Consider the following 22583-nt stretch of genomic DNA (forward strand, 5'->3'; position numbering starts at 1 on the left):
CTCCTTCTCTCCCTCTCCCCTCTTCTTCCTCTTCTTATCTCTTCTTTCCCTTCCTTTCTTTTTCTAAGTTTTCCTCATTATCTTCCTCTTTTCCTTTTTCCTTTTCTTTCCTTCCTCTTTGCTCCTTTCCTTTCTTCCTTTCTTTCTCCCTCATCTTCTTCCTTCCTTTCTTCCATTCCCTTTATCTTCCTCTCCTTCATATTTCTCTTCCCTTTTCCTTCTTCCCTTTTCTTCCTCCATATCCTCCTTCATCACCCTCCTTTTTTTTCTTTCTTCACTTCTCTCCCTCTCCTTACTTCCCTTCCTCTCTCCCTCCCTTTTCCGTTCATTCCCCCAACCTTCCATATTCTCCCTCAATCTTCCTCCCTTCCTCCCTTTACCTTTCTTCCTCTCTCCCTCATCCTATTTCCCTTCTCCTTCCCTCCCATCCCTTCTATCCATTCCACTATTCATCCATTCCTCCCACTCTTCCTCCCACTCTCTCTCCCTCCCTCCTTCTCTCTCCCTCCCTCCTTCACTCCCACACCTTCACATAAAAGGGTTTAGCGCCTTTTCCTTCGTCCCTTTGTGGTGGAGTAATCTATCCTGCTCACTTTCCTTACGTCACTTCACTTCACTTCACTTCACTTCACTTAATCTTATTGTGGTGTATCTTCATTGTTTTATCATCTTTCTCCTTTATTCTCCTTCTCTCTTTATTTTACTTGACCACACTTCACTTCAGCTCACTTCACTTCAATTCAATTCACTTCACTTCACTTCACTTCACTTAATCTTATTGTGGTGTGTCTTCATTGTTTTATCATCTTTCTCCTTTATTCTCCTTCTCTCTTTATTTTACTTGACCACACTTCACTTCAACTCACTTCACTTCACTTCAACTCACTTCACTTCACTTCAACTCACTTCACTTCACTTCATTTTATTGTGGTGTGTGTTCATTGTTTTCTTCTCTTTCTCCTTTATTCTCCCTTCCTTTACTTTACTTGACTACACTTCACTTCAACTCACTTCACTTCACTTCACTTCACTTCACTTCACTTCACTTCATCTTATTGTGGTTTATCTTCATTGTTTTCTTCTCTTTCTCCTTTACTTCCTTTACTTAACTTGACCACACTTCACTTCAACTCACTTCACTTCACTTCATCTTATTGTAGTCCATCTTCTCTATTTTCTTCTCTTTCTCCTTTACTTGACCACCCTTCACGTCATTGTAGCTCACCTCAACTCTTTTTCCCTTAATTCTTATCTTCATTTTTTTCACTTCACTTCACTCACTTCATTTCAACTCAACTCAACTTACCTTTTTTTAATTGTTGTCTAGCTTTATTGTTTTCTTCCTATATGTTTCCTCTACCTTCACCTCACTTCAGTTCACTTCTAACTTCACTTCTGCTCATCTCAACCCAACCTTTTTTTATGTTATTTTCTTCCTTCATTGTTTACTTGTTCCCTTCCTTCCTTTACCTCACTTCACCTCACTTCATTTTAGCAAGGCAGTTCACTTCACTTTCTACTTTTCTTTCCCTTCCTTCCTTCCTTCATCTCACGGTCACTTTTATTTTTCCTCTTCTTTCTCTCCTTTTTTTTCATTCATTAATTTGTTTGAGAGAGGAAGAGAGAGACAGAGGTGACCCAGACAGACAGGTGCGCAGACAGACAGACAGGAAGGAAAAAATATCAAAGGTAACATTGAGGAAGGATTTATGAGGTCACACACACACACACACACACACACACACACACACACACACAACACAACACAACCTAACTTAATCTATCCAAAACCTAATCCAACCTAACTAACCATACCTAACCTAACCTTAAACACACACACACACACACACACACACACACACACACACACACAACCTAACCTAACCTATCCAAAACCTAACCCAACCTAACTTAACCTAACCCAACCCAACCTAACCTAACCAACCCCAACCGAGTCACACCTACCCCAACCAAACTAACCCAAACCAAACCAAACCAAACCAAACCAAACCCTAATCTAACTTAACCAACCCCAACCCAACTTAACCCCAAACCAACCCAACCTCAACCCGAGGAAACCAGAGTGTGGGGGGGAAACAGAGACCGCATATCAACACGTGTTTAAAGGGTTTCTGGGAGGCGGATCGTACCAGAATGTGCGTTATCTAATCGTCCAGACACAAAGGTCCCAGGCGCGCCCTCCAACCGACACGAGGCACCGGGTTATGGCACTCCTGATAACGTGAATTTTCCCTGAATATCACGACCTTGACTGACACCCTCTTCTGATTTGTCCCTTTTCCTTCATCTTCCCCTCTTCTTTCCCTCTTCTTTCTGTTACCCCTCTTTTTATTTGTCCCTTTTCCTTCATCTTCCTCTCTTCTTTCCCTCTTCTTTCTGTTACCCCTCTTTTTATTTGTCCCTTTTCCTTCATCTTCCCCTCTTCTTTCCCTCTTCTTTTTGTATGTCCCGTTTCCTTCATCTTCCCTTCTTCTTTCCCTCTTCTTTTTGTGTCCCTTTTCCTTCATCTTCCCCTCTTCTTTCCCTCTTCTTTTTGTGTCCCTTTTCCTTCATCTTCCCCTCTTCTTTCCCTCTTCTTTCTGTTACCCCTCTTATTGTGTCCCTTTCCCTTCATCTTCCCCTCCTCTTTCCCCTTCCTTTTCACTTTCACTAACACCTCGGACACCTGTGATAATGATGCCCCTCTCCTTTTTGTCCCTTTTCCTTCATCTTCCCCTCTTCTTTCCCTCTTCTTTCTGTTACCCCTCTTTTTATTTGTCCCTTTTCCTTCATCTTCCCCTCTTCTTTCCCTCTTCTTTCTGTTACCCCTCTCTTTATTTGTCCCTTTTCCTTCATCTTCCCCTCTTCTTTCCCTCTTCTTTCTGTTACCCCTCTTTTTGTGTCCCTTTTCCATCATCTTCCCCTCTTCTTTCCCCTTCCTTTTCACTTTCATATTTTCCCTGCATATCACGACCTTGACTGACACCTCGGACACCTCTGATAATGATGGCCCTCTTCTATGCCCCTCTTCTTTTTGTCCCTTTTCCTTCATCTTCTTTCCACTCTTATTCCCTTTCCTTTTCCCCTTTTCATATTTTTTCCTTGTCCAAATGCTTCTTTTTTTTTCTTCCCCTTTCTCCGACCTCCTGATAATGATGGCCCTCTTCTGTTAACCCTCTTTTTATTTGTCCCTTTTCCTTCATCTTCCCCTCTTCTTTCCCTTTTCTTTCCTCCTTTTTCTCATATTTTCCTTTTATATATCTTTCTTTACTTTTTTTCTTCTCCTTCCTTCCAACACGTGATAATGATGCCTCTCTTCTACTCCTCTTCCCTTGCTTCCTATCCCTTCCTTGTTCTTCCCCTCTTCTTTCCCTCTTCTTGCCTCCTTCTCATATTTTTCCTTTTTTTTATCTCTTCCTTCACTTTTTCCTCCTCTCCTTTCTCCGAACACGTGATAATGATGCCCCTCTTCTAATCCTCTTCCCTTGCTACCTATCCCTTCCTTCCTCTTTCCCTCTTCTTTCCCCTTCCTTTTCACTTTCATATTATCCCCCTTAACTAACACCTTTGACACCACTGATAATGATGGCCCTCTTCTTTCCCTCTTCTTTGATCCCGTTCTTTCTCTTCTTTCCCCTTTCTTTCCTTTTCCAACACTTCTATGCCCTTCTTTTCCCTTTTCCCCTACTTCTATTATCTTCCTTTCTTCCTCTTTTCTCCCACTGTCTTCTGTCCATTTTTCCTTGCTTTCTCCCTTCTTCTTCCCCTTTTCTTTCCCCTTCACATTTTGTCCTTTAATTTTTTTTCTTCCCCTTCCACCGAATGCCTGATAGGGAAAGGAAGAGAGGAATGGGATTTTAAGTGGACGAAGATAACAGTAGTAACAGTAGTAGTAGTAGTAGTAGTAAGGGATGGACGAAGATAACAGCAGTAGTAGTAGTAGTAGTAATTGTTGTAATAGTGATAATGAGAATACTACTACTACTACTACTACCAATACTACTATTACTACTACTATCCAAAAAAATAATAATGTAGTAATTGATGAAGAATAAAGAGGAGGACTAAGGAGGCAGTGGTTGATGGAGGAGGAGGAGGAGGAGGAGGAGGAGGAGGAGGAAGAATGATGATAATAAAAATAATAATATCGAGAGAAGAACAACGCTGGTCAGTCATTAGGAAACACTTAGACACGTTCTCTCTCTCTCTCTCTCTCTCTCTCTCTCTCTCTCTCTCTCTCTCTCTCTCTCTCTCTCTCTCTCTCTCTCTCTCTCTCTCTCTCTCTCTCTCTCTCTCTCTCTCTCTCTCTCTCTCTCTCTCTCTCTCTCTCTCATATTTTTCCTCTTTTTCATGTCACCTTTCTCTCTTTCTCCTCCCTTTTTCTCCCTCTCCCTTATTTTCTCTCCCTTTTTCCGTTCTGTTGTCCCCTCCAGGCTGTTAATGATCACTCTCCCTACATTGGTGTGGAGAACGTGTCACAGGAAGGGAGGGAGGGAGAGGGAGAGGAAGGGAGGGAGAGGAGGGGGAAGGGAGAGCTAAGAGAAGAGGAGGAGGAGGAGGAGGAGGAGGTGTGTGTGTGTGTGTGTGAGAGAGAGAGAGAGAGGGGTTTAAAAAAAATCGGAGAATGAAAGAAAGAAAAGGAGGGACGAAACGTGGAGAAGAAGGAAGGGAAGAGGAGGAAGGAAAGAAGAAGAGGGAGAAATAGAAGAGGAAGAGGAGGAAAAGAGGAAGAGAGAAGGAGAGTAGGCGTGAGAAGAGAAGTTTTGGAGTGTGACTTTTTTCGTGTTTTTTTCTTCTTTTTTCTCTTTTTCTTCTCTTTTCTTTTTCTTTTGTCTTCATTATCACGGTTTATTTATTTTTTGTTTTTTTCTGATTTTCCTCCTCCTCCTCCTCCTCCTCCTCCTCCATTCGTCTTTTTGTCTTTATCACATTTTATTATTTCTTTCGTTTTCTTCTCCCCCTTTTTCTTTTTTCTTTGTTATTATTATTATTATTTTTTTTTTTTTGCGTTGAGTTGAGACGTTTAATATTTTTTTCTAGTGTTTTTTTCTGATTTTGTTTAATATTTTTCTAACTTTTCATTCCTTTTCATTTCATTTAATTTTTCATTTTTTTCATTATATTTATTTAGTTATTTGTTTCATTCTTTTGTTTATTTTCGTTTTTTTTCTCTTTATTTATTGTTCTCGTGTTTAAAATCTTGTCTAGTTTTTTTTCTTCTATTTTTGTTTCGTATTTTTCATACTTTTTTTATTCATTTTCATTTCATTTCATTTAATTTTCATATTTCATTCAATTTGTTGATATTTTTTTCAATTATTAACTTTTTTTTTTACTGATTTGGTTCATTCCTTTCATTTTTTCTTCTTGTTTCTTCTTTCATTATTTCCATTTTTTTCTCTTATATTTAAATTCCTATCCTTTTTTTCCCACGCTTTTTTTCTAATATATCTTTTACTTTAATTTTTTTCCTTCCGGTCAAAATGTTATTTCCTACAAATGTTTTTTTCCGCCTTTTCCTTATTTTTTTCTTGTTTTCCTCCTTATTTTTTCTTCGCCTTTTCACTTTTCTCTACTTTTCCCCCTTTCTGGATTTCTTGTTTTTTTCCTTGTTTTTTCCTTGCTCTTTCTCGGTACACACACACACACACACACACACACACACACACACACACACACACACACACACACACAACCATCCTCTTTTTCCTTCCTCTTTTTTTCTCTCACTTTCTCTCCCTTTTTCTTGTCCCTCATTCCCTGTCACCATCTCTCTCTCTCTCTCTCTCTCTCTCTCTCTCTCTCTCTCTCTCTCTCTCTCTCTCTCTCTCTCTCTCTCTCTCTCTCTCTCTCTCTCTCTCTCTCTCTCTCTCTCTCAATTAATGGCTCAAATGTGGACCCAGCCTTCTTTAACCCAATTATGAGGAGGGGCTACTGACCGACCCCCCCCACCCCTCTCTCTCTCTCTCTCTCTCTCTCTCTCTCTCTCTCTCTCTCTCTCTCTCTCTCTCTCTCTCTCTCTCTCTCTCTCTCTCTCTCTCTCTCTCTCTCTCTCTCTATATCTCTCTCTCTCTCTCTCTCTCTCTCTCTCTCTCTCTCTCTCTCTCTCTCTCTCTCTCTCTCTCTCTCTCTCTCTCTCTCTCTCTCTCTCTCTCTCTCTCTCTCTCACTTCACAGTTTTATTTCTTTCTAGTTTTCTTTCTTTTGTTTTGTTATTCGTCTTTGTATTGGTGTTTTTTCTTTGTTTTCTTCCTTAGTTTGGTTAGTTTGTTTTTTGTGTGTGTTGAGTTGGCAACATTTTTTTGTGGTAAGGTGGGTAATGCTTTTTTTTGGGGGGGGGTAGAATTGGTAATACTTTTTCACTGGTAAGTTGGTTAAATTTTTCACTGGTAAGATTTGTACTATTTTTTTTTTCGGGGAAGTTAGTAATATTCCTTTAACAGAGATTAACATTTTTTCGATGTTGGTAATATTTTTTTTTTTTAGGTGGTGGGGCTGGTAATACTTTTTTTTGAGTTGGGAGTTGGTAATATTTTTTAGTTTTTTGGTTTGGTAACTCTTTGAGGAGGCACCTTTTTTTTTAGCGGAATGGTTGGTAATATTTTAAAGGAATGAGGTTAGTAAGATTTCTAGAATTTTTTTTTTTATAGTTTGGTAACACTTTTTGGGTGGTGGTGGTGGTGGTGGTAATGGTGGTGGTTGAGGTTGTGATGATGGTTGTTGTGGTATCATTTATTTTCGCCTTCGTGTTTTATTTGTTATGTTCCTCTTTATTTTTTTTTCACCATTTTCTTCCTTCCTTCCTTCTTTCCATTCTCCTTTCTTTTCTTCCTTCTTTCCTTCCTTCCTTCCTTCCTTCCATTCTTCTTTCTTTTCTTTCTTCCTTCCTTCCTTCCTTCCTCTCTTCCATTCTCCTTTCTTTTCTTTCTTTTCTTCCTTCCTTCCTTCCATTCTCCTTTCTTTTCTTCCTTCCTTCCTTCCTTCCTTCCATTCTCCTTTCTTTTCTTCCTTCCTTCCTTCCTTCCTTCCTTCCTTCCATTCTCCTTTCTTTTCTTCCTTCCTTCCATTCTCCTTTCTTTTCTTCCTTCCTTCCTTCCTTCCTTCCATTCTCCTTTCTTTTCTTTCTTTTCTTCCTTCCTTCCTTCCTTCCATTCTCCTTTCTTTTCTTCCTTCCTTCCTTCCTTCCTTCCTTCCTTCCTTCCTTCCATTCTCCTTTCTTTTTCTTTCTACTGTTTTCTATTTCCTTCCTTCTTTCTTCCTTTCTTTCTTTATCAGTCACGTTAGCGAGATGGTATTGTGTGTGTGTGTGTGTGTGTGTGTGTGTGTGTGTGTGTGTGTGTGTGTGTTTTCTGTAAGGGTCCCACAACACTTCTTCGTCCTCTTCCTCCTCTTCTGACCTCTTCCTTGATTTTGGTCTCTCTCTCTCTCTCTCTCTCTCTCTCTCTCTCTCTCTCTCTCTCTCTCTCTCTCTCTCTCTCTCTCTCTCTCTCTCTCTCTCTCTCTCTCTCTCTCTCTCTCTCTCTCTCTCTCTCTCTCTCTCTCTCTCTCTCTTTTTCCGCCTCCTATCTCTTTTCCTTCCTTTGCCAGATATATTTATTTTTATCTTTCTTCCTCTCTTTTCCTTCTTTTCTCTTTTCCTCCTCCTCCTCTTCCTCTCCTCTCATCTCTACTTGTCCTATTTCTTAATCATTCTCTCTCCCTTCCTTTTTTTTCCTCCTTTTTCTTTTTCTTATCTTTTCTATTTTTCCCTCCTCTCTCTCTCTTCCCTTCCTCTCCCACACACTTTCCTCTCCTCTCCCTCTCTTCTTTCTCCTCTTTCTCCTCTCCCTTCGTTTTCTCTCCCTTTTCTTCTTTTTCTTCCTTACGTTCCTTCCTTTCTCTCTTCCCTTTCTCTCCCACACCTTTTCCTCCTCTACCTCTCTTCTCTCTCTTCTTCTTCTTCCTTCCTGTTTCTCTCTTTTTTTTGTTTTCCTTCCCTGCGTCACCCTCCCTTCTCTTCCCTTCCTCTCTCACACAGTTTCCTCTCCTCCTCCTCCTCCTCCTCCTCCTCCTCTCTTCTTCGCTGTCCACACTCATCAAACAGCTTTTGATCCTTTTGTACGGGGGAGCCTGGCTAGGGATGTGGCCGGCGAGGTGGTGTGGTAGTGATGTAGCAAGGGATGTAGCTTGGAAGGTAGCTGTGTGATGTGGTCAAGGGTGTGGCTATAGGATGTGGAGTTGTGATGTGGTTAGTGATGTGGCGTGATTGTGATGTGGAGATTTAGTTTGGGGTGTGGCTGTGTGATGTGGTCAAGGGTGTGGCTATAGGGATGTGGAGCTGTGATGTGGCGTGGTCGTGATGTGGAAGATGTAGTTTGAGATATGGCTATAGGGATGTAGCTTGAGATGTGGTGTTGTGATATGGCTGGGGATGTGACTTAAGGTATGATGTGGCTAGGGAAGAGGTGTGGTTTTGTGTGGCTGGGCTAAGGTGATGTGGATGTCTGATGTTGCTAGAGATTGACTGGGTTCTTGTGATGTGGCTAAAGATGGATAAGAATGTGACAGTTGTGATGTGGTAAGAACTATAGAGCTAGGGATGTGGTTATTTGATGTGGCGTAGTTGTGATGTGGTTGGTGATATGGTTAAGGATGTGGCTTCAGTTTCCTCCCCTTACTTTCTTCTCCTTCCATTCTTTTATTTTCCCTGTCCTAATTTTCCTTCCCCTTTTTTTTCATTTCCTTCCCTTCTCTTCCTTTAGCTACCCTTCGTTTCCCTTCCCCTTTTTATCCTTTTCCTTTCCCTACACTTCGTTTCCCTTCCCTTCCTTTCCCTACCCTTCCCTTCCTTCCCCTTCGTTCACTTACGCTTCCCTTCCTTTCCCTTCCTTTCCCTTACCTTGACCTACTCTTCCCTGCCCTTTCCCTCACGTTCCTATCCCTACTCTTCCCATCCTTTCCTTTTATTTCCCTTCGTCACATCCATATCCTCACCCGTTCCCCCTTTTCCCTCTCCCCCCCTTCCCTCTGCCCCCTCCCTGTTCTCACCCCCTCCCCCTTCCCTTTTCCTCCTTTCCCCTTCCGCCTCTCCTCTCCCCCCCGTCACGTAACATGGTCGCCTGGGAGAAGTTCAGCAGCAGGGCGAATCAGTTTGTATCGCCTGGATTTGTTGGGTTCGATTCTCTGATCCACCCTGGAGGAGGAGGAGGAGGAGGAGGAGCAGGAGGAAGAGGAGGATGTGGTATAGTTCCTCACCCAAAGAAACATTTTTTTTTTTGCGTCGAAACCAAAGGAACATAATTTTTTGTTTGTTTATTCTTTAAGGAGTGTAAAGGAACATAACAGAACGAGATTTTCACTATGTATTTTACTGCGAGGAACATATAGAAGTTGTTTATCTACCCTTTCTCTCACACGTTTTCCTCTCTTCTACCTTTCTTCTCTCTCCTCCTCCTCCCCCCTTCTTCCTTCCTCTTTCTCTCCCTTTCTTTTTGTTTTCCTTCCCCAAGTCACCCTCCTTTCTCTTCCCTTCCTCTCCTACACATGTTTCCCTCCTCCTCTCTTCTCTTCCCTCTCTCCCTCATATTTTCCTCTTCTACCTTTCTTCTCTCTCCTCCTTCCCCTTCTTCTTCCTTCCTCTGTCTCTCCCTTTCTTTTTGTTTTCTTTCCCTACGTCACCCTCCTATCTTCCCTTCCTCTCCTGCACATGTTTTCCTCCTCCTCATGGAACTAATAGAAAATGAAGAAAGAAAAAAAGAATGGAAAGAAAAAAATATTATCAGTAACTTAACAACAGAAAAAATATACGAAGACGAAAAGAAATGAAATGTCTGCACTCCTTCCTTAAGTCTTTTTTCTATTATTATTATTATTATTATTATTATTATTATTATTATTATTATTATTATTATTATTATTACTATTATCATTCACACACACACACACACACACACACACACACACACACACACACACACACACACTTAACCTTTATAAAAAATACGAAAAAAAAAGAAAACGAAAAAAATGACGAAACTTGCCCCATCGAGAATCAAACTTTTTTCGTAAACAGTAAATAACGAAAAACTAGCGTCAGTATGAATGAGCGGAGGCTAGTGAAGAACGGTGAATAGGGAGGAAGATGAACGGCGGAAGGAGGGGAGGGGGGGTGAGGGTTGAGGGGGGAGGTCAGGACAGGCAGGTGATGGGGTGATAGCAGTGACCGTGACCTGAGCTAACGGTCCGAAAGGGGGGGGGGGGAGGGGGAGGATGGGAGGGGAGGCAAAAAAGAATGGAGAAAGGACAGGGGAGGTGAGAATGGAAAGGGTGAGAAGGAGGAGGAGGAGGGGAAGAGGGTAGGTGAGAAGGAGTAGAAGGATAAGTAAAGAGGGAAGAGGAGGTAGAAAGAGAAGTAGGAGAAGGGTAGGCGAGGAAAAGGAGAAAAAGGAAACAAAAAGGAGATGAGAGAAAAAATGAGGAGGAGATGAATAAGCAGAAAGTGAGAAGTTGGAGAAGTGGCGAAGAGAAGAGAGGAAGAAGGAGAGTAAACAAGAAAGAGTAGAAAGAGAAGGGTAAGTGGGAAGTGGAAGGGAGGGAAAGGGAAACGAGGAGGAGTTGGGGGGGAAAAGGGAGGTGAGGAGGAGGAGGAAGATAGGCAAGAAGAAATAGAGGAAAAGGGTGGGTGAGAAGAAGTGGGAGGGAAAAGAGATACGAAAAGAAGATGGGAAGAAAAATGGTATAGGAGGGGGCGGAGAGGATGAAGATGAGGACGCGGGTGAGGAAGGGGAAGGGAAGAAAAAGAAGCAAGATAAAGAAGGGGAAAAGAGTATTTAAAAAGAAGAAAGTGGAGCAAAAGAGAAATGAAAAGAAGATGGGGAGAAAAATGGTATAGGAGGGAGCGAAGAGGAGGAGGAAGGGGAAGGAAAGAAAGAGAAGGGGAAGAGTATTTAAGAAGAAGAAGGGGTCAAAAGAGAAACGGTAAGAAGATGGGAAGAAAAAATTGAATAGAAGGGGTCGAAGGAGAAGGAGCGGGGCAGAACGGGGCAGGAAAGAAAGAGAAGGGGAAGAGTATGTAAGAAGAAGAAGAAGGGGGCAAAAGAAACAAGAATAGAAGATGGGGAGAAAAAATTGTATAGAAGGGGTCGAAGGAGAAGGAGCGGAGGTAGGACGGGGTAGGGACAGCGCGGCCGCAAACACATCGGGCCGTGGATCTGCCCCGCGGTGTTCCAGGTGAGGTCAGGTCGGGGTGAGCCGCCGCTTCTGCCTCGATGGTTCATAATCCAATTACAAGCAGGTGGGACGGCCGCCCTTCCCCACCCCCCCCCCACCCCCACCCCCCCACGCGATAACGCTTTGTCGTCCCCTAATCTCCAATTGATGGTTATAGACTGACGGCCGCGCGGTCAGGTCACGGAGAGAGAGAGAGAGAGAGAGAAGACTGCGTGTATGGGAGAGGAAGGAGAGATGAAGGAAGAAGGTAAAGAGGGAGAGGAAGGGAAAGTAGAGAAGGGAGAAGAAAGGAGAGGAGGAGAAGGAAGGAAGGGAGGGAGAGAAGGAAGAGGTGGAGGAGGGAGAAGAAAGGAAGGGAGAGGAGGGACAGGTAAAGGACAAGAGGAAAGGAAGGAGGGAGAGGAAGGGAGAGAAGGACAAGTGGGGGGTGGGTGGGGGGGAGGTATAGGATATGGCGTAGGACTTTCCCTTCGCGTCCTAACCCCGTGTGACCCTGCCTGGAGGATGGGTGATGAAAGGAAATGGCGGAGAAAGGACAGAGAATGGACCTGTGATTCATATCTGGAGGCGAACTTGTCCCCTTTTTCCTCCCCCGCCTTCACTTAACCCCCTCTCCTGCTGTCCCCCCCTTACCTCCCCCTCTTTCCTGCTCTCTTCTCTCCCTTACCTCCTCCTCCTCCTCCTCTATACCCTGTTTTGCCCCCCCCCCCTCATTTACCCCCTCTCCTGCTGTTCCCCCTTTCTTTACCCCCCTTTCCTGCTCTCCTCTCTCCCTTACCTCCTCCTCCTCTTCCTTTCTCCTCTGTTTTGCCCCCCCACCTACCCACTGACCTCCCCTCCCCTCCCTTCCCTGTCTCACTGTCCTCCCTCTCCCCCTTCCCCCTTCCTCCATGTCACGCCTCTGCCTGTCAACATCTACCTTTCCTTCTTGCTGGAAGTACAGCCTGTACCTAAGAAGGGTGACCGCTCCAATCCCTCAAACTACCGTCCTATTGCTTTACTTTCTTGTCTATCTAAAGCTTTTGAATCAATCCTTAACCGGAAGATTCAAAAGCACCTTTCCACTTCTGACCTTCTATCTGATCGCCAGTATGGGTTCCGCAAGGGGCGTTCTACTGGTGATCTCCTAGCCTTCTTAACTGACTCTTGGTCATCCTCTCTTAGCCGTTTCGGTGAAACTTTTGCTATTGCGCTGGACATATCAAAAGCTTTTGATAGGGTCTGGCACAAATCTTTGCTTTCTAAACTACCCTCCTACGGTTTCTATCCTTCTCTCTGTACCTTTATCTCCAGTTTCATTTCTGACCGTTCTATTTCTGCCGTGGTAGACGGTCACTGTTCTTCCCCTAAATCTATTAACAGTGGTGTCCCACAGGGCTCTGTCCTATCTCCCACTCTTTTTCTGTTGTTCATTGATGATCTTCTTTCCAAAACGAACTGTCCTATCCATTCCTATGCCGATGATTCCACTCTGCATTATTCAACTTCTTTTAATAGAAGACCCACCCTTCAGGAACTTAACGACTCAAGGCTGGAGACTGCAGAACGCTTAGCCTCAGACCTTACTATTATTTCCGATTGGGGCAAGAAGAACCTGGTGTCCTTCAACGCCTCACAAACATGTTCTCCACCTATCCACTCGACACTATCTTCATAACAACTATCCCATATTCTTTGACAACACCCAGCTATCACCTTCCTCAACACTAAACATTCTCGGTCTATCCTTAACTCAAAATCTCAACTGGAAACTTCATATCTCATCTCTTACTAAATCAGCTTCCTCGAGGCTGGGCGTTCTGTACCGTCTCCGCCAGTTCTTCTCCCCTGCACAGTTGCTGTCCATATACAGGGGCCTTGTCCGCCCTCGTATGGAGTATGCATCTCATGTGTGGGGGGGCTCCACTTACACAGCTCTTCTGGACAGAGTGGAGGCTAAGGCTCTTCGTCTCATCAGCTCTCCTCCTCATACTGATAGTCTTCTACCTCTTAAATTCCGCTGCAATGTTGCCTCTCTTTCTATCTTCTATCGATATTTCCACGCTGACTGCTCTTCTGAACTTGCTAACTGCATGCCTCCCCCCCTCCCGCGGCCCCGCTGCACTCGACTTTCTACTCATGCTCATCCCTATACTGTCCAAACCCCTTATGCAAGAGTTAACCAGCATCTTCACTCTTTCATCCCTCACGCTGGTAAACTCTGGAACAATCTTCCTTCATCTGTATTTCCTCCTGCCTACGACTTATACTCTTTCAAGAGGAGGGTATCAGGACACCTCTCCTCCCGAAACTGACCTATCTTTCGGCCACCTCTTTGGAATCTTTTTAGGAGCAGTGAGTAGCGGGCTTTTTTTTATTAATGTTTGCTTTTTGTGTGCCCTTGAACTGTCTCCTTTGCTGTAAAAAAAAAAAAAAAAAAAAAAGACAGACCCAACCACATGAAGACAGACCCAACCACATAAAGACAGACTCAACCACATAAAAGACAGACCCAACCAGATAAAAAAGACAGGCTCAACCACATAAAAAAGACAGACCCAGCCACATAAAGACAGACTCAACCACATAAAAAAGACAGACTTAACCACATAAAAAAGACAGACTCAACCACATAAAGACAGACTCAACCACATAAAAAGACAGACCCAGCCACATAAAAAGACAGACCCAGCCACATAAAAAGACAGACTCAACCACATAAAGACAGACTCAACCATATAAAAAAGACAGACTCAACCACATAAAAAGACAGACTCAACCACATAAAGACAGACTCAACCACATAAAAAAGACAGACTCAACCACATAAAAAGACAGACTCAACCACATAAAGACAGACTCAACCACATAAAAAAGACAGACCCAACCACATAAAGACAGACCCAACCACATAAAGACAGACCCAACCACATAAAGACAGACTCAACCACATAAAAAGACAGACTCAACCACATAAAAAAGACAGACTCAACCACATAAAGACAGACTCAACCACATAAAAGACAGACTCAACCACATAAAAAAGACAGACCCAACCACATAAAGACAGACCCAACCACATAAAGACAGACCCAACCACATAAAGACAGACTCAACCACATAAAAAGACAGACCCAACCACATAAAGACAGACTCAACCACATAAAGACAGACTCAACCACATAAAAAAGACAGACTCAACCACATAAAGACAGACCCAACCACATAAAGACAGACCCAACCACATAAAGACAGACCCAACCACATAAAGACACTCAACCACATAAAAAAGACAGACTCAACCACATAAAGACAGACCCAACCACATAAAGACAGACCCAACCACATAAAGACAGACCCAACCACATAAAGACAGACCCAACCACATAAAGACAGACTCAACCACATAAAAAGACAGACCCACCCACATAAAAAGACAGACCCAGCCACATAAAAAGACAGACTCAACCACATAAAGACAGACTCAACCACATAAAAAGACAGACCCACCCACATAAAAAGACAGACTCAACCACATAAAAAGACAGACCCACCCACATAAAAAGACGGACTCAGCCACATAAAAAAGACAGACCCACCCACATAAAAAGACAGACCCAGCCACATAAAAAGACGGACTCAGCCACATAAAAAAGACAGACCCACCCACATAAAAAGACAGACCCAGCCACATAAAAAGACAGACCCAACCACATAAAAAGACAGACTCAACCACATAAAAAGACAGACTCAACCACATAAAGACAGACTCAACCACATAAAAAAGACAGACTCAACCACATAAAGACAGACTCAACCACATAAAAAGACAGACTCAACCACATAAAGACAGACTCAACCACATAAAGACAGACTCAACCACATAAAAAAGACAGACCCAACCACATAAAAAGACAGACTCAACCACATAAAGACAGACTCAACCACATAAAAAGACAGACTCAACCACATAAAAAAGACAGACTCAACCACATAAAAAAACAGACTCAACCACATAAAAAAGACAGACTCAACCACATAAAAAAGACAGACTCAACCACATAAAAAAGACAGACCCAACCACATAAAGACAGACTCAACCACATAAAAAAACAGACTCAACCACATAAACCTAAAACACTTTACGGGAGGCTGAGAGAACAAGGAAAAGAGCGAGGCAACCAGCTACTCACCCTCGGGAAACGGTACACATCACTCCCTCGGGAACTTACAGGAGAAAGGAAGGGAGAAGAGAAGAGCGAGCGACTCATCCGCAGAGATACATCCTTGAAGAGCGAGAGGGGAAGGAAGACCACGCATTTCATTTTCAAGAACCCAAATTTCAGTAACAAACTTGAGAATCACCCAAACCCAAAGAGTAATATATCCTCAATGAATAGGAAGAAAGGAAGACCCAGACACCACACTTCTGAAGACTTATAAAGATAAGAATACCCAGCGATTGAGGATCAGAAACACACAAAGACTTGGAACTAAAGAAAGAAGAAGAGCCTAACAAACACATATATACTTAGAAATGAATAAAGGGGAAGGAGAAGAAGAAAAAGAAGAAGTAGAAGAAGAAGAAGAAGAAAGAAGGACAACCCAGCAACCAACCCTCAAAATCACACAAACACAAATACTTGGAAATGAAGAAAGAAGAAGAAAAAGAAGAAGAAAAAGAACAAGAAAAAGAGGTAGAAAGAAGGAAAACACAGCAACCAACCCTCAGAAACACACAACCTCAGCCTCAGAAACGAAAAAAGAAACACTTCTGAAGACTAACAAACAGGAGGAGGAGGAACAACCATCAACACACACACACACACACACACACACACACACACACACACACACACACACACACACACACACACACACACACACACACACACACACACAGGTCCTTAATCCCCCCAAACAACGGGAGGAAACGAACCCAGGGACGCACATCACTGAATACACGAGACACAGAGACGAGATCGAGGCCTTTCAGAGGGTGTTGGATCCCGAACAAGGGGGGGTCGAGGGTTGGGGGGGGAGGCTCCGGGGATCAAAAAATCGATACCAGGTAGGAAAGGATTGTGAAGAAGGATCCAAACCCTTTAGGACGCCCCCGCAGCCCAGCAGGAGTCCTTCGCCATGAGGTCCCTGATCCTTTTTAAGAGTTTTAAGTCCCCTTTGGTAATTAGGGGACCGGTGAAGGACCCGCCTCGCTCTCCTAATCCGCGCGTCCCTTTCGCCCCTTTCCCTTCCCTTCCCTTCCGTTCCTCTCCTTCGTCGTTCTTCAGTAATGGTGGTGATGGGAAAGTTTGGTTCGTTCGTGATATATCCGTTTTGTTGTGGATGTGGTGTGTGTGTTATTTGCGTGAAGGGGAGTGTGTGTGTGTGTGTGTGTGTGTGTGTGTGTGTGTGTGTGTGTGTGTGTGTGTGTGTTTTAATGCTTTCTCTCCTTCTTTCTCTCTCTCTCTAGCGGTTTATGACATTCTCTGTCTTTTAGTTGTTTGTTTCTCTGTCTGTCCGTGTCCTTAACTGTCTTTCTGTCTGTCTGTCTGTCTGTTAATCCATCACTTTATCTCTTTCTCTCTCTCTCTGTCATAACTCCTGTCTGTCTCTGTTAAAGTTTTCTCTTTCTCTAACTGTTAATCTTTTCTTTAACTTTTTCTCGCCCTTTGTCTTTGCATTCTTATTTCTCTGTCTATAACGCTTTCTCCCTCTGTCTGTGTGTTCTAACGTCCTGTCTGTGTGTTCTAACGCTTTCCCTGCCTTTGTTTTAGGTCCCACGTGGCTGTGTGCTTAGCGGGGTCAGGTGGAGACGGGATATGGAGTTCAGTGTGGGATGAAGGGAGAGGGAAGGGGGGAAGAATTGAGATATGGAGGTAAAGGTGGGGGAGTGAGGTGAAAGGTGAAGGAGGGAGAGGGAGGGGGGAAGAATTGGGATATGGAGGTAAAGGTGGGGGAGGGAGGTGAAGGGAAAGGGAAGGTTGGACAGAAGGCTGGAAAAGGTTAACGGCCATATTCTCAGTGAAGCTCTTCCCTCTTCGTCGAAGCGTCTCTTAGAGAGTGTGTTTCCGTTGAAGGGTATGCCCAGTTCCTAACCTTCGAAACAATCTTTCCGTGTAGTGTTGGTACTACTGCAAATCAAACAAACGTTGAAAACCGAAACCTTAATGCAATTTAGGTACATTTATATAATGGATTATATAGTGTGACTAATATTTATGTAAACAGTGCTTGATACAGTGACATACATTATATATAGCAGAAATTTTACATTGATGCATTTAATTGGTTGGTACCCGTGGCTATGTTTGCTTCGCTTTCATATCATCCCGTTACCTGTGGGCGGAGCTTAGGAGACCTCGTTAGAATAAACTGCTTTTATTTTCTTTATTTTCCTCCTGTTCCATGAGACATCTCTTTTTCCCTTCATTATTTCTCCCTTGTAAATATATTTTTAACTAGCTTTAGAGCTCCTATCAGTGGGTGGAAAATGGTATCATCTATATTGCTGAGCTTTGCTAAGCTCCACCCACAGGTGACGTCACGAGTTTGGAGATTGGCTGTGGTAAGTTCCAAATACCACCACATATTCATACAGACTTGTGAAACAAGCGCCCGGAGAAAGCCTGTTAGTCCGTCACTTTAAAATTCATCCCAGCAATCTTAATGCATGCTTATGGTTCGAAGTGCCCGCCCTACAAACGCTCAAAAAAGATAACTGTTGTGAATAGTTGAGACTAAAGGGCGGGGCGTGCTGGTTGAGAGGTGTGTTCCAGTGTTGGCTTAAATTATCATAGGAACCGTGAAGTCTTGAATAAACAGAAAAATATTGTTTCTCGCATTGTATTATTTTTTATATAAGGCCTAGAAAATTTAAATTGTTCTTATACCCAATTAATAATACAGCAACATGGAAAAATGTTGTAATAAAGCATTAAATGTGCGAAGATATTAGCGAAGAGCGGGCCTTCACCTCCTCTTCGTCAAGAGAGGAAATTAGTTCATTTTTTTCCCGCTCGCCGCTTGGCGCGCTGCATCAAAGACACTCCTCTTCACTGAGAATACCGTTTGGTCCACGAAGCCTTGTTTCCTCGCGTGAAGGGGGAAGAGATTCACTGAGAATACGGCCGTAAGGGAAATGTGATGGTGACGGATTTGAGAAGTGAAAGTTAGAGAAAAGTTAGTTAGGAAAAAAGAAGTTAGGAAAAAAAAGTTAGTTAGTTAGTTAGTTAGTTAGTTTGGAAAAAAAGTAGTTAGTTAGGATTTTGAGATATGAAAGTTGGAAAAAAGAAGTTAGTTAGGAAAGAAGTTAGTTAGAAAAAAAAGTTATTTAGTTAGTTAGTAGTTAGTTTGGAAAAAAGTAGTTAGCTAGGATTTTGAGATATGAAAGTTGGAAAAAAGAAGTTAGTTAGGAAAGAAGAAGTTAGTTAGAAAAAAAGAAGTTTGTTAGTTAGTTAGTTAGGAAAACAAGAAGTAATTAGTTAAGATTTTGAGATGTGAAAATTGGGAAAAAGAAGTTAGTTAGGAAAAGAGAAGTTAGTTAAGAAAATTAAAGTAGTTAGTTAGGATTTTGAGATGTGAAAGTTGGAAAAAAGAATTTGCTAGAATTGAATGTGATCAGACGTTAGGAAGAAAAAAAATACTGATTCTGATGGTTTTAGATAATTGAAAGTTAGAAAGAAAACAAAAAGGAATGGTTAGAATTTTTTTGAAGAATTGGAAGTTTAGAGAGAGAAAATAAGAAATGGTTAGAATTGAATGGTATAAGAGGTCAGGAGGAAAAACTGTGTGATAAATGAAAGTAAGTAATAGAAGAAAATGATGACGATGACGACGAAGATGAATGGAAGATGATGATAGTAGAAGCGAAAAAGAAGATGGATGACAATAAAATAACCGTGAAAATAACAGAGAAATAGTGTGTGAATGATGACCGAACGTTTGACAGAGAGAAAAAAAAAATAGTTGATGAATTTTTAGAAAGGAAATAAATGTGAAAACTGAAACGCGAGATTGACAGGTAAAAGAGAGAGAGAGAGAGAGAGAGAGAGAGAGAGAGAGAGAGAGAGAGAGAGAGAGAGAGAGAGAGAGAGAGAGAGAGAGAGAGAGAGAGAGAGAGAGAGAGAGATTCAAGCAAGGAAGTAATGCAATGGATGACGAAGTGACCCTCTCCTCCTCCCCTTCCTTTCCCTCCCCCTCTCCCCCCTCCTCCCCCTCTTCCACCTGCCTCCTTCTACACCTGTCGTTTCCTCCCCTTTCTCCTCCCCTTCTTCCTTCTTTCTCATCTCTTCTTTTTCTTCGCTTTCTTCATCCCCCCTTTCTTTAGCTAACTCTTTCCTTCACTCTCATTTTTCTCCTTTCCCTTCATCTTCTTTTCTTCCCTCCTTCTTCTCCTCTCCTTCAGTCTTTCCTTTTCTTTCCTCTCTCTTGTGATTCTCCTCTTTTTCTTCCTCTTCTCCTTCAGTTTCTTTTCTTCTCTCCTCCTCCTTCCCTTCTCCTCCTTTCTTCTCCTTCAGTCTTTTCTCTTCTTTCTTCCCTCTTGTTCTTCTTCTCTCTTTCTTTCTCTTCGTCCTCTTCTCCTTCAGTTTCTTATCTTCCCTCTTTCTCCTCCTTCCCTTCTCCTCTCCTTCAGTCCTTCCTCCTCTTGTGCTTTGCCTCCTCCTCTTTCCTCCTCCTCCTCCTCCTCCTCCTCCGTCCGTCAAGCCCGTAACGTTACTTCAAATTGCCTCAGACCAGAGTGTCCGCGGTGTGTTCAGTGGTTCAGCGGTGATTAATGGCCCCCCTGCTGCCGCCGCCCCCTGCTTAGCGGCCCCGGGTTGTTATTAAGGCGCCTGCTTGCTCCTGCTGGCGTGTTAAATGCGTGATGATGATAGTAGAGGAAAGGAATTATTTTTTGTTTTGTTTGTTTTGTTTCGCCCGTGCTTGCGTTTCGCCTGTGTCGTCGTCGGTTCGCTTTCTTGGTGAGGCGCAGGCATGTGTTTTACAGTGGCACCATCTTGCCTGACTCATGCTGCGGGGGGGGGGGGGGGGGGGCACATTTTTAATCCCCTTTAGAGAGGTTCGCTAGAGTCCGGGTTGACAGACAGGTGGTTATCAGGACAGCATGTGGGTAGTCTTAGGGTGCTCGGCGGTGACTGAACACTGTTAGCTTGTGGGTTGTAGCGGCGGGCGGGATACGAACCAGGTCCTACACCGCGCCTGTACACTAGCCATCCAGCCATCGCCTTAGAAGACAAAATGGAAGAACAGTTATCGGTTATTCCAACTACGATATTTATTGATTTATGCGTTAGTAGGAGGAGGATTTATGTGATTCTTTTTTGTAGGAGCAGCGAGTAGCGGGCTTTTTTATTATTGTTTCCTTTTTTGTGCCCTTGAGCTGTCTCCTTTGTTGTAAAAAAAAATTGGTTGACTTGTTATTAAGATTCCTACTCTGTCCTACCCCTCCTGAACACCTTCCTTCTCTCCTCCCCTCTCCTTCCCCTCTCCCCATCCCTCTCCTCCACTCTCGCACCCTCTTTCACTCCCTGCCATAACGTAACCGCACTTCAGAATCAGGGAGTAAAATTTGGTGATAATAATAAAAAAATAATGATGATAATGATAGTAATTTACCTGGCTGGGATAGACACCTGTGCAGCGCCGAGGAACACTTAATAACCGTGTGTGTGTGTGTGTGTGTGTGTGTGTGTGTGTGTGTGTGTGTGTGTGTGTGTGTGTGTGTGTGTGTGTGTACTAGATGACTTCATATGTTTTTTTCTTCCCCCTCCTCTTATTCTCTCTCTCTCTCTCTCTCTCTCTCTCTCTCTCTCTCTCTCTCTCTCTCTCTCTCTTCTCTCTCTCTCTCCTCTCTCTCTCTCTCTCCTTCCTGTTCTCCTCCTCCTCCTCCTCCTCCTCCTCCTCCTCCTCCTTTTCTTCTTTGACATCGTTTCCTCCTTACCTTGACCTGCCTCAGTTCTCCTTTTTTCTCTCCTCTGTTTTCTTCCCTTTTCTCCCTTTCCTCTTTCCCTCCTTCCTCCCATCTTTCCTCCCTCATTATCTCTCTCCCTCTCTCGTGTTTTTCTCCCTCTCATTCACGTCTCTCGCTCCTCTTCTCATTGATGGCGCGCACACACACGCACGCACACACACACGCACACACACACACACGCACACGCACACGCACAGACACAAATACATACAACTCCCCCTCCCCCCTTCTCTTACACACACAACCCCCCCACAAACACACACACACGCACACATACAACCCCCCCTACCCTCCCTATCCCCCACATACTCCCCCTCCCCCCACCCACTCCCCACTCAACCCTCCAACCCCCACACACAGCCTACCTACCTTCCTTCCTACCTACCTGAGAGTGACCTAATTATTGCATTTTCTCTCCTTCTCACAGGTAAGAAAGGTGTGCTGAGGCGGAACCGCGCAGACAGGTGTTCCGGGGGGGGGAGGGGTTGAGCTACCTGGTCATCCGCCTCTTCCTGCCAGGTGAAGAAAGAAGGAAGGAGGAAGAAGGTAAGGCTATGTTAAGAGGAGGAGGAGGAGGAGGAGAAATGGGGTGAAGAAGGAAGCAAGGAATGTAGTATTCGTATTCGAATACATACGAATACCGTATTTGGGTAAATTCGTATTGGAATAATTACTTATAGAAATCAAAGTATTCTCATTCGTATTCAAATACAAGGGAAAAGTATTCGTATTCTGCGAATAATCTGACGAATATTTCGAAATTCATCATAAGTGACAGCCGTTGTTCTTTAAAACTTGAGCCCCCTGGGCGGACGTGTTGTGGTCGTGTACAGCACAGGTTCATGAGCTCATGTTACTGTTGCATAACTTTGGGAGTGTTACGCTAAGAAAGTATTTTTCAATGAAAAGTCGTCAGTACTGTTTTCATGAATACTTTCAAGAAGTATTTGTATTAGAATTAAAACAATTTCAGTGTATTCGAATTTGTATTCGTATTCGTTGAAATTTGAAGTATTCGTATTCGAATACACGAGTCTTGTATTAACTCCATCCCGGGAAGGAAGGTGTGGGAATGGAAGTTATGATAGAGGAGGAAGAGGAGGAGGTGGAGGAGGAGGAATGTGGAAGATTATTGTGGTGGTAATGGAAGAGGAGATGTAATGCTGGTGATGTTGATGGTGATAATGGTGGTGATGATGGTAAAGGGAAGGGAAAGATGTACGAGGGGGGAAGGAAAGAGGGGGAGGGAGGGAATGAGAGAGAGGGAGAGAGAGGAGGGTGTGGAGGAAAGAAGGGAAGGAGAGAAAGATGAAGAAAAGATGGAGGGAAGGGATGAAAGGGAAGAGAGAGAGAGAGAGAGAGAGAGAGAGAGAGAGAGAGAGAGAGAGAGAGAGAGAGAGAGAGAGAGAGAGAGAGAGAGAGAG

At 43.4% G+C, this 22583-nt stretch overlaps 1 protein-coding gene across 1 annotated transcript in view; it reads left to right on the forward strand.

Annotated features, from left to right (window-relative positions):
- LOC127003007 (forkhead box protein O4-like) overlaps nucleotides 1–22359 on the forward strand; it is a 72841-nt gene extending 50482 nt beyond the window's left edge. Inside the window, exon 2 of the mRNA XM_050869362.1 lies at nucleotides 21587–22359. Coding sequence (XP_050725319.1) covers nucleotides 21587–21604 — 18 coding nt within the window. The 3' untranslated portion in view covers nucleotides 21605–22359. The remainder of the gene's footprint in view (nucleotides 1–21586) is intronic.
- Nucleotides 22360–22583: the final 224 nt, after the last annotated feature.

The sequence above is a fragment of the Eriocheir sinensis genome, chromosome 24 (assembly GCF_024679095.1).
Source record: "Eriocheir sinensis breed Jianghai 21 chromosome 24, ASM2467909v1, whole genome shotgun sequence".
NCBI classification, from domain to species: domain Eukaryota; kingdom Metazoa; phylum Arthropoda; class Malacostraca; order Decapoda; family Varunidae; genus Eriocheir; species Eriocheir sinensis.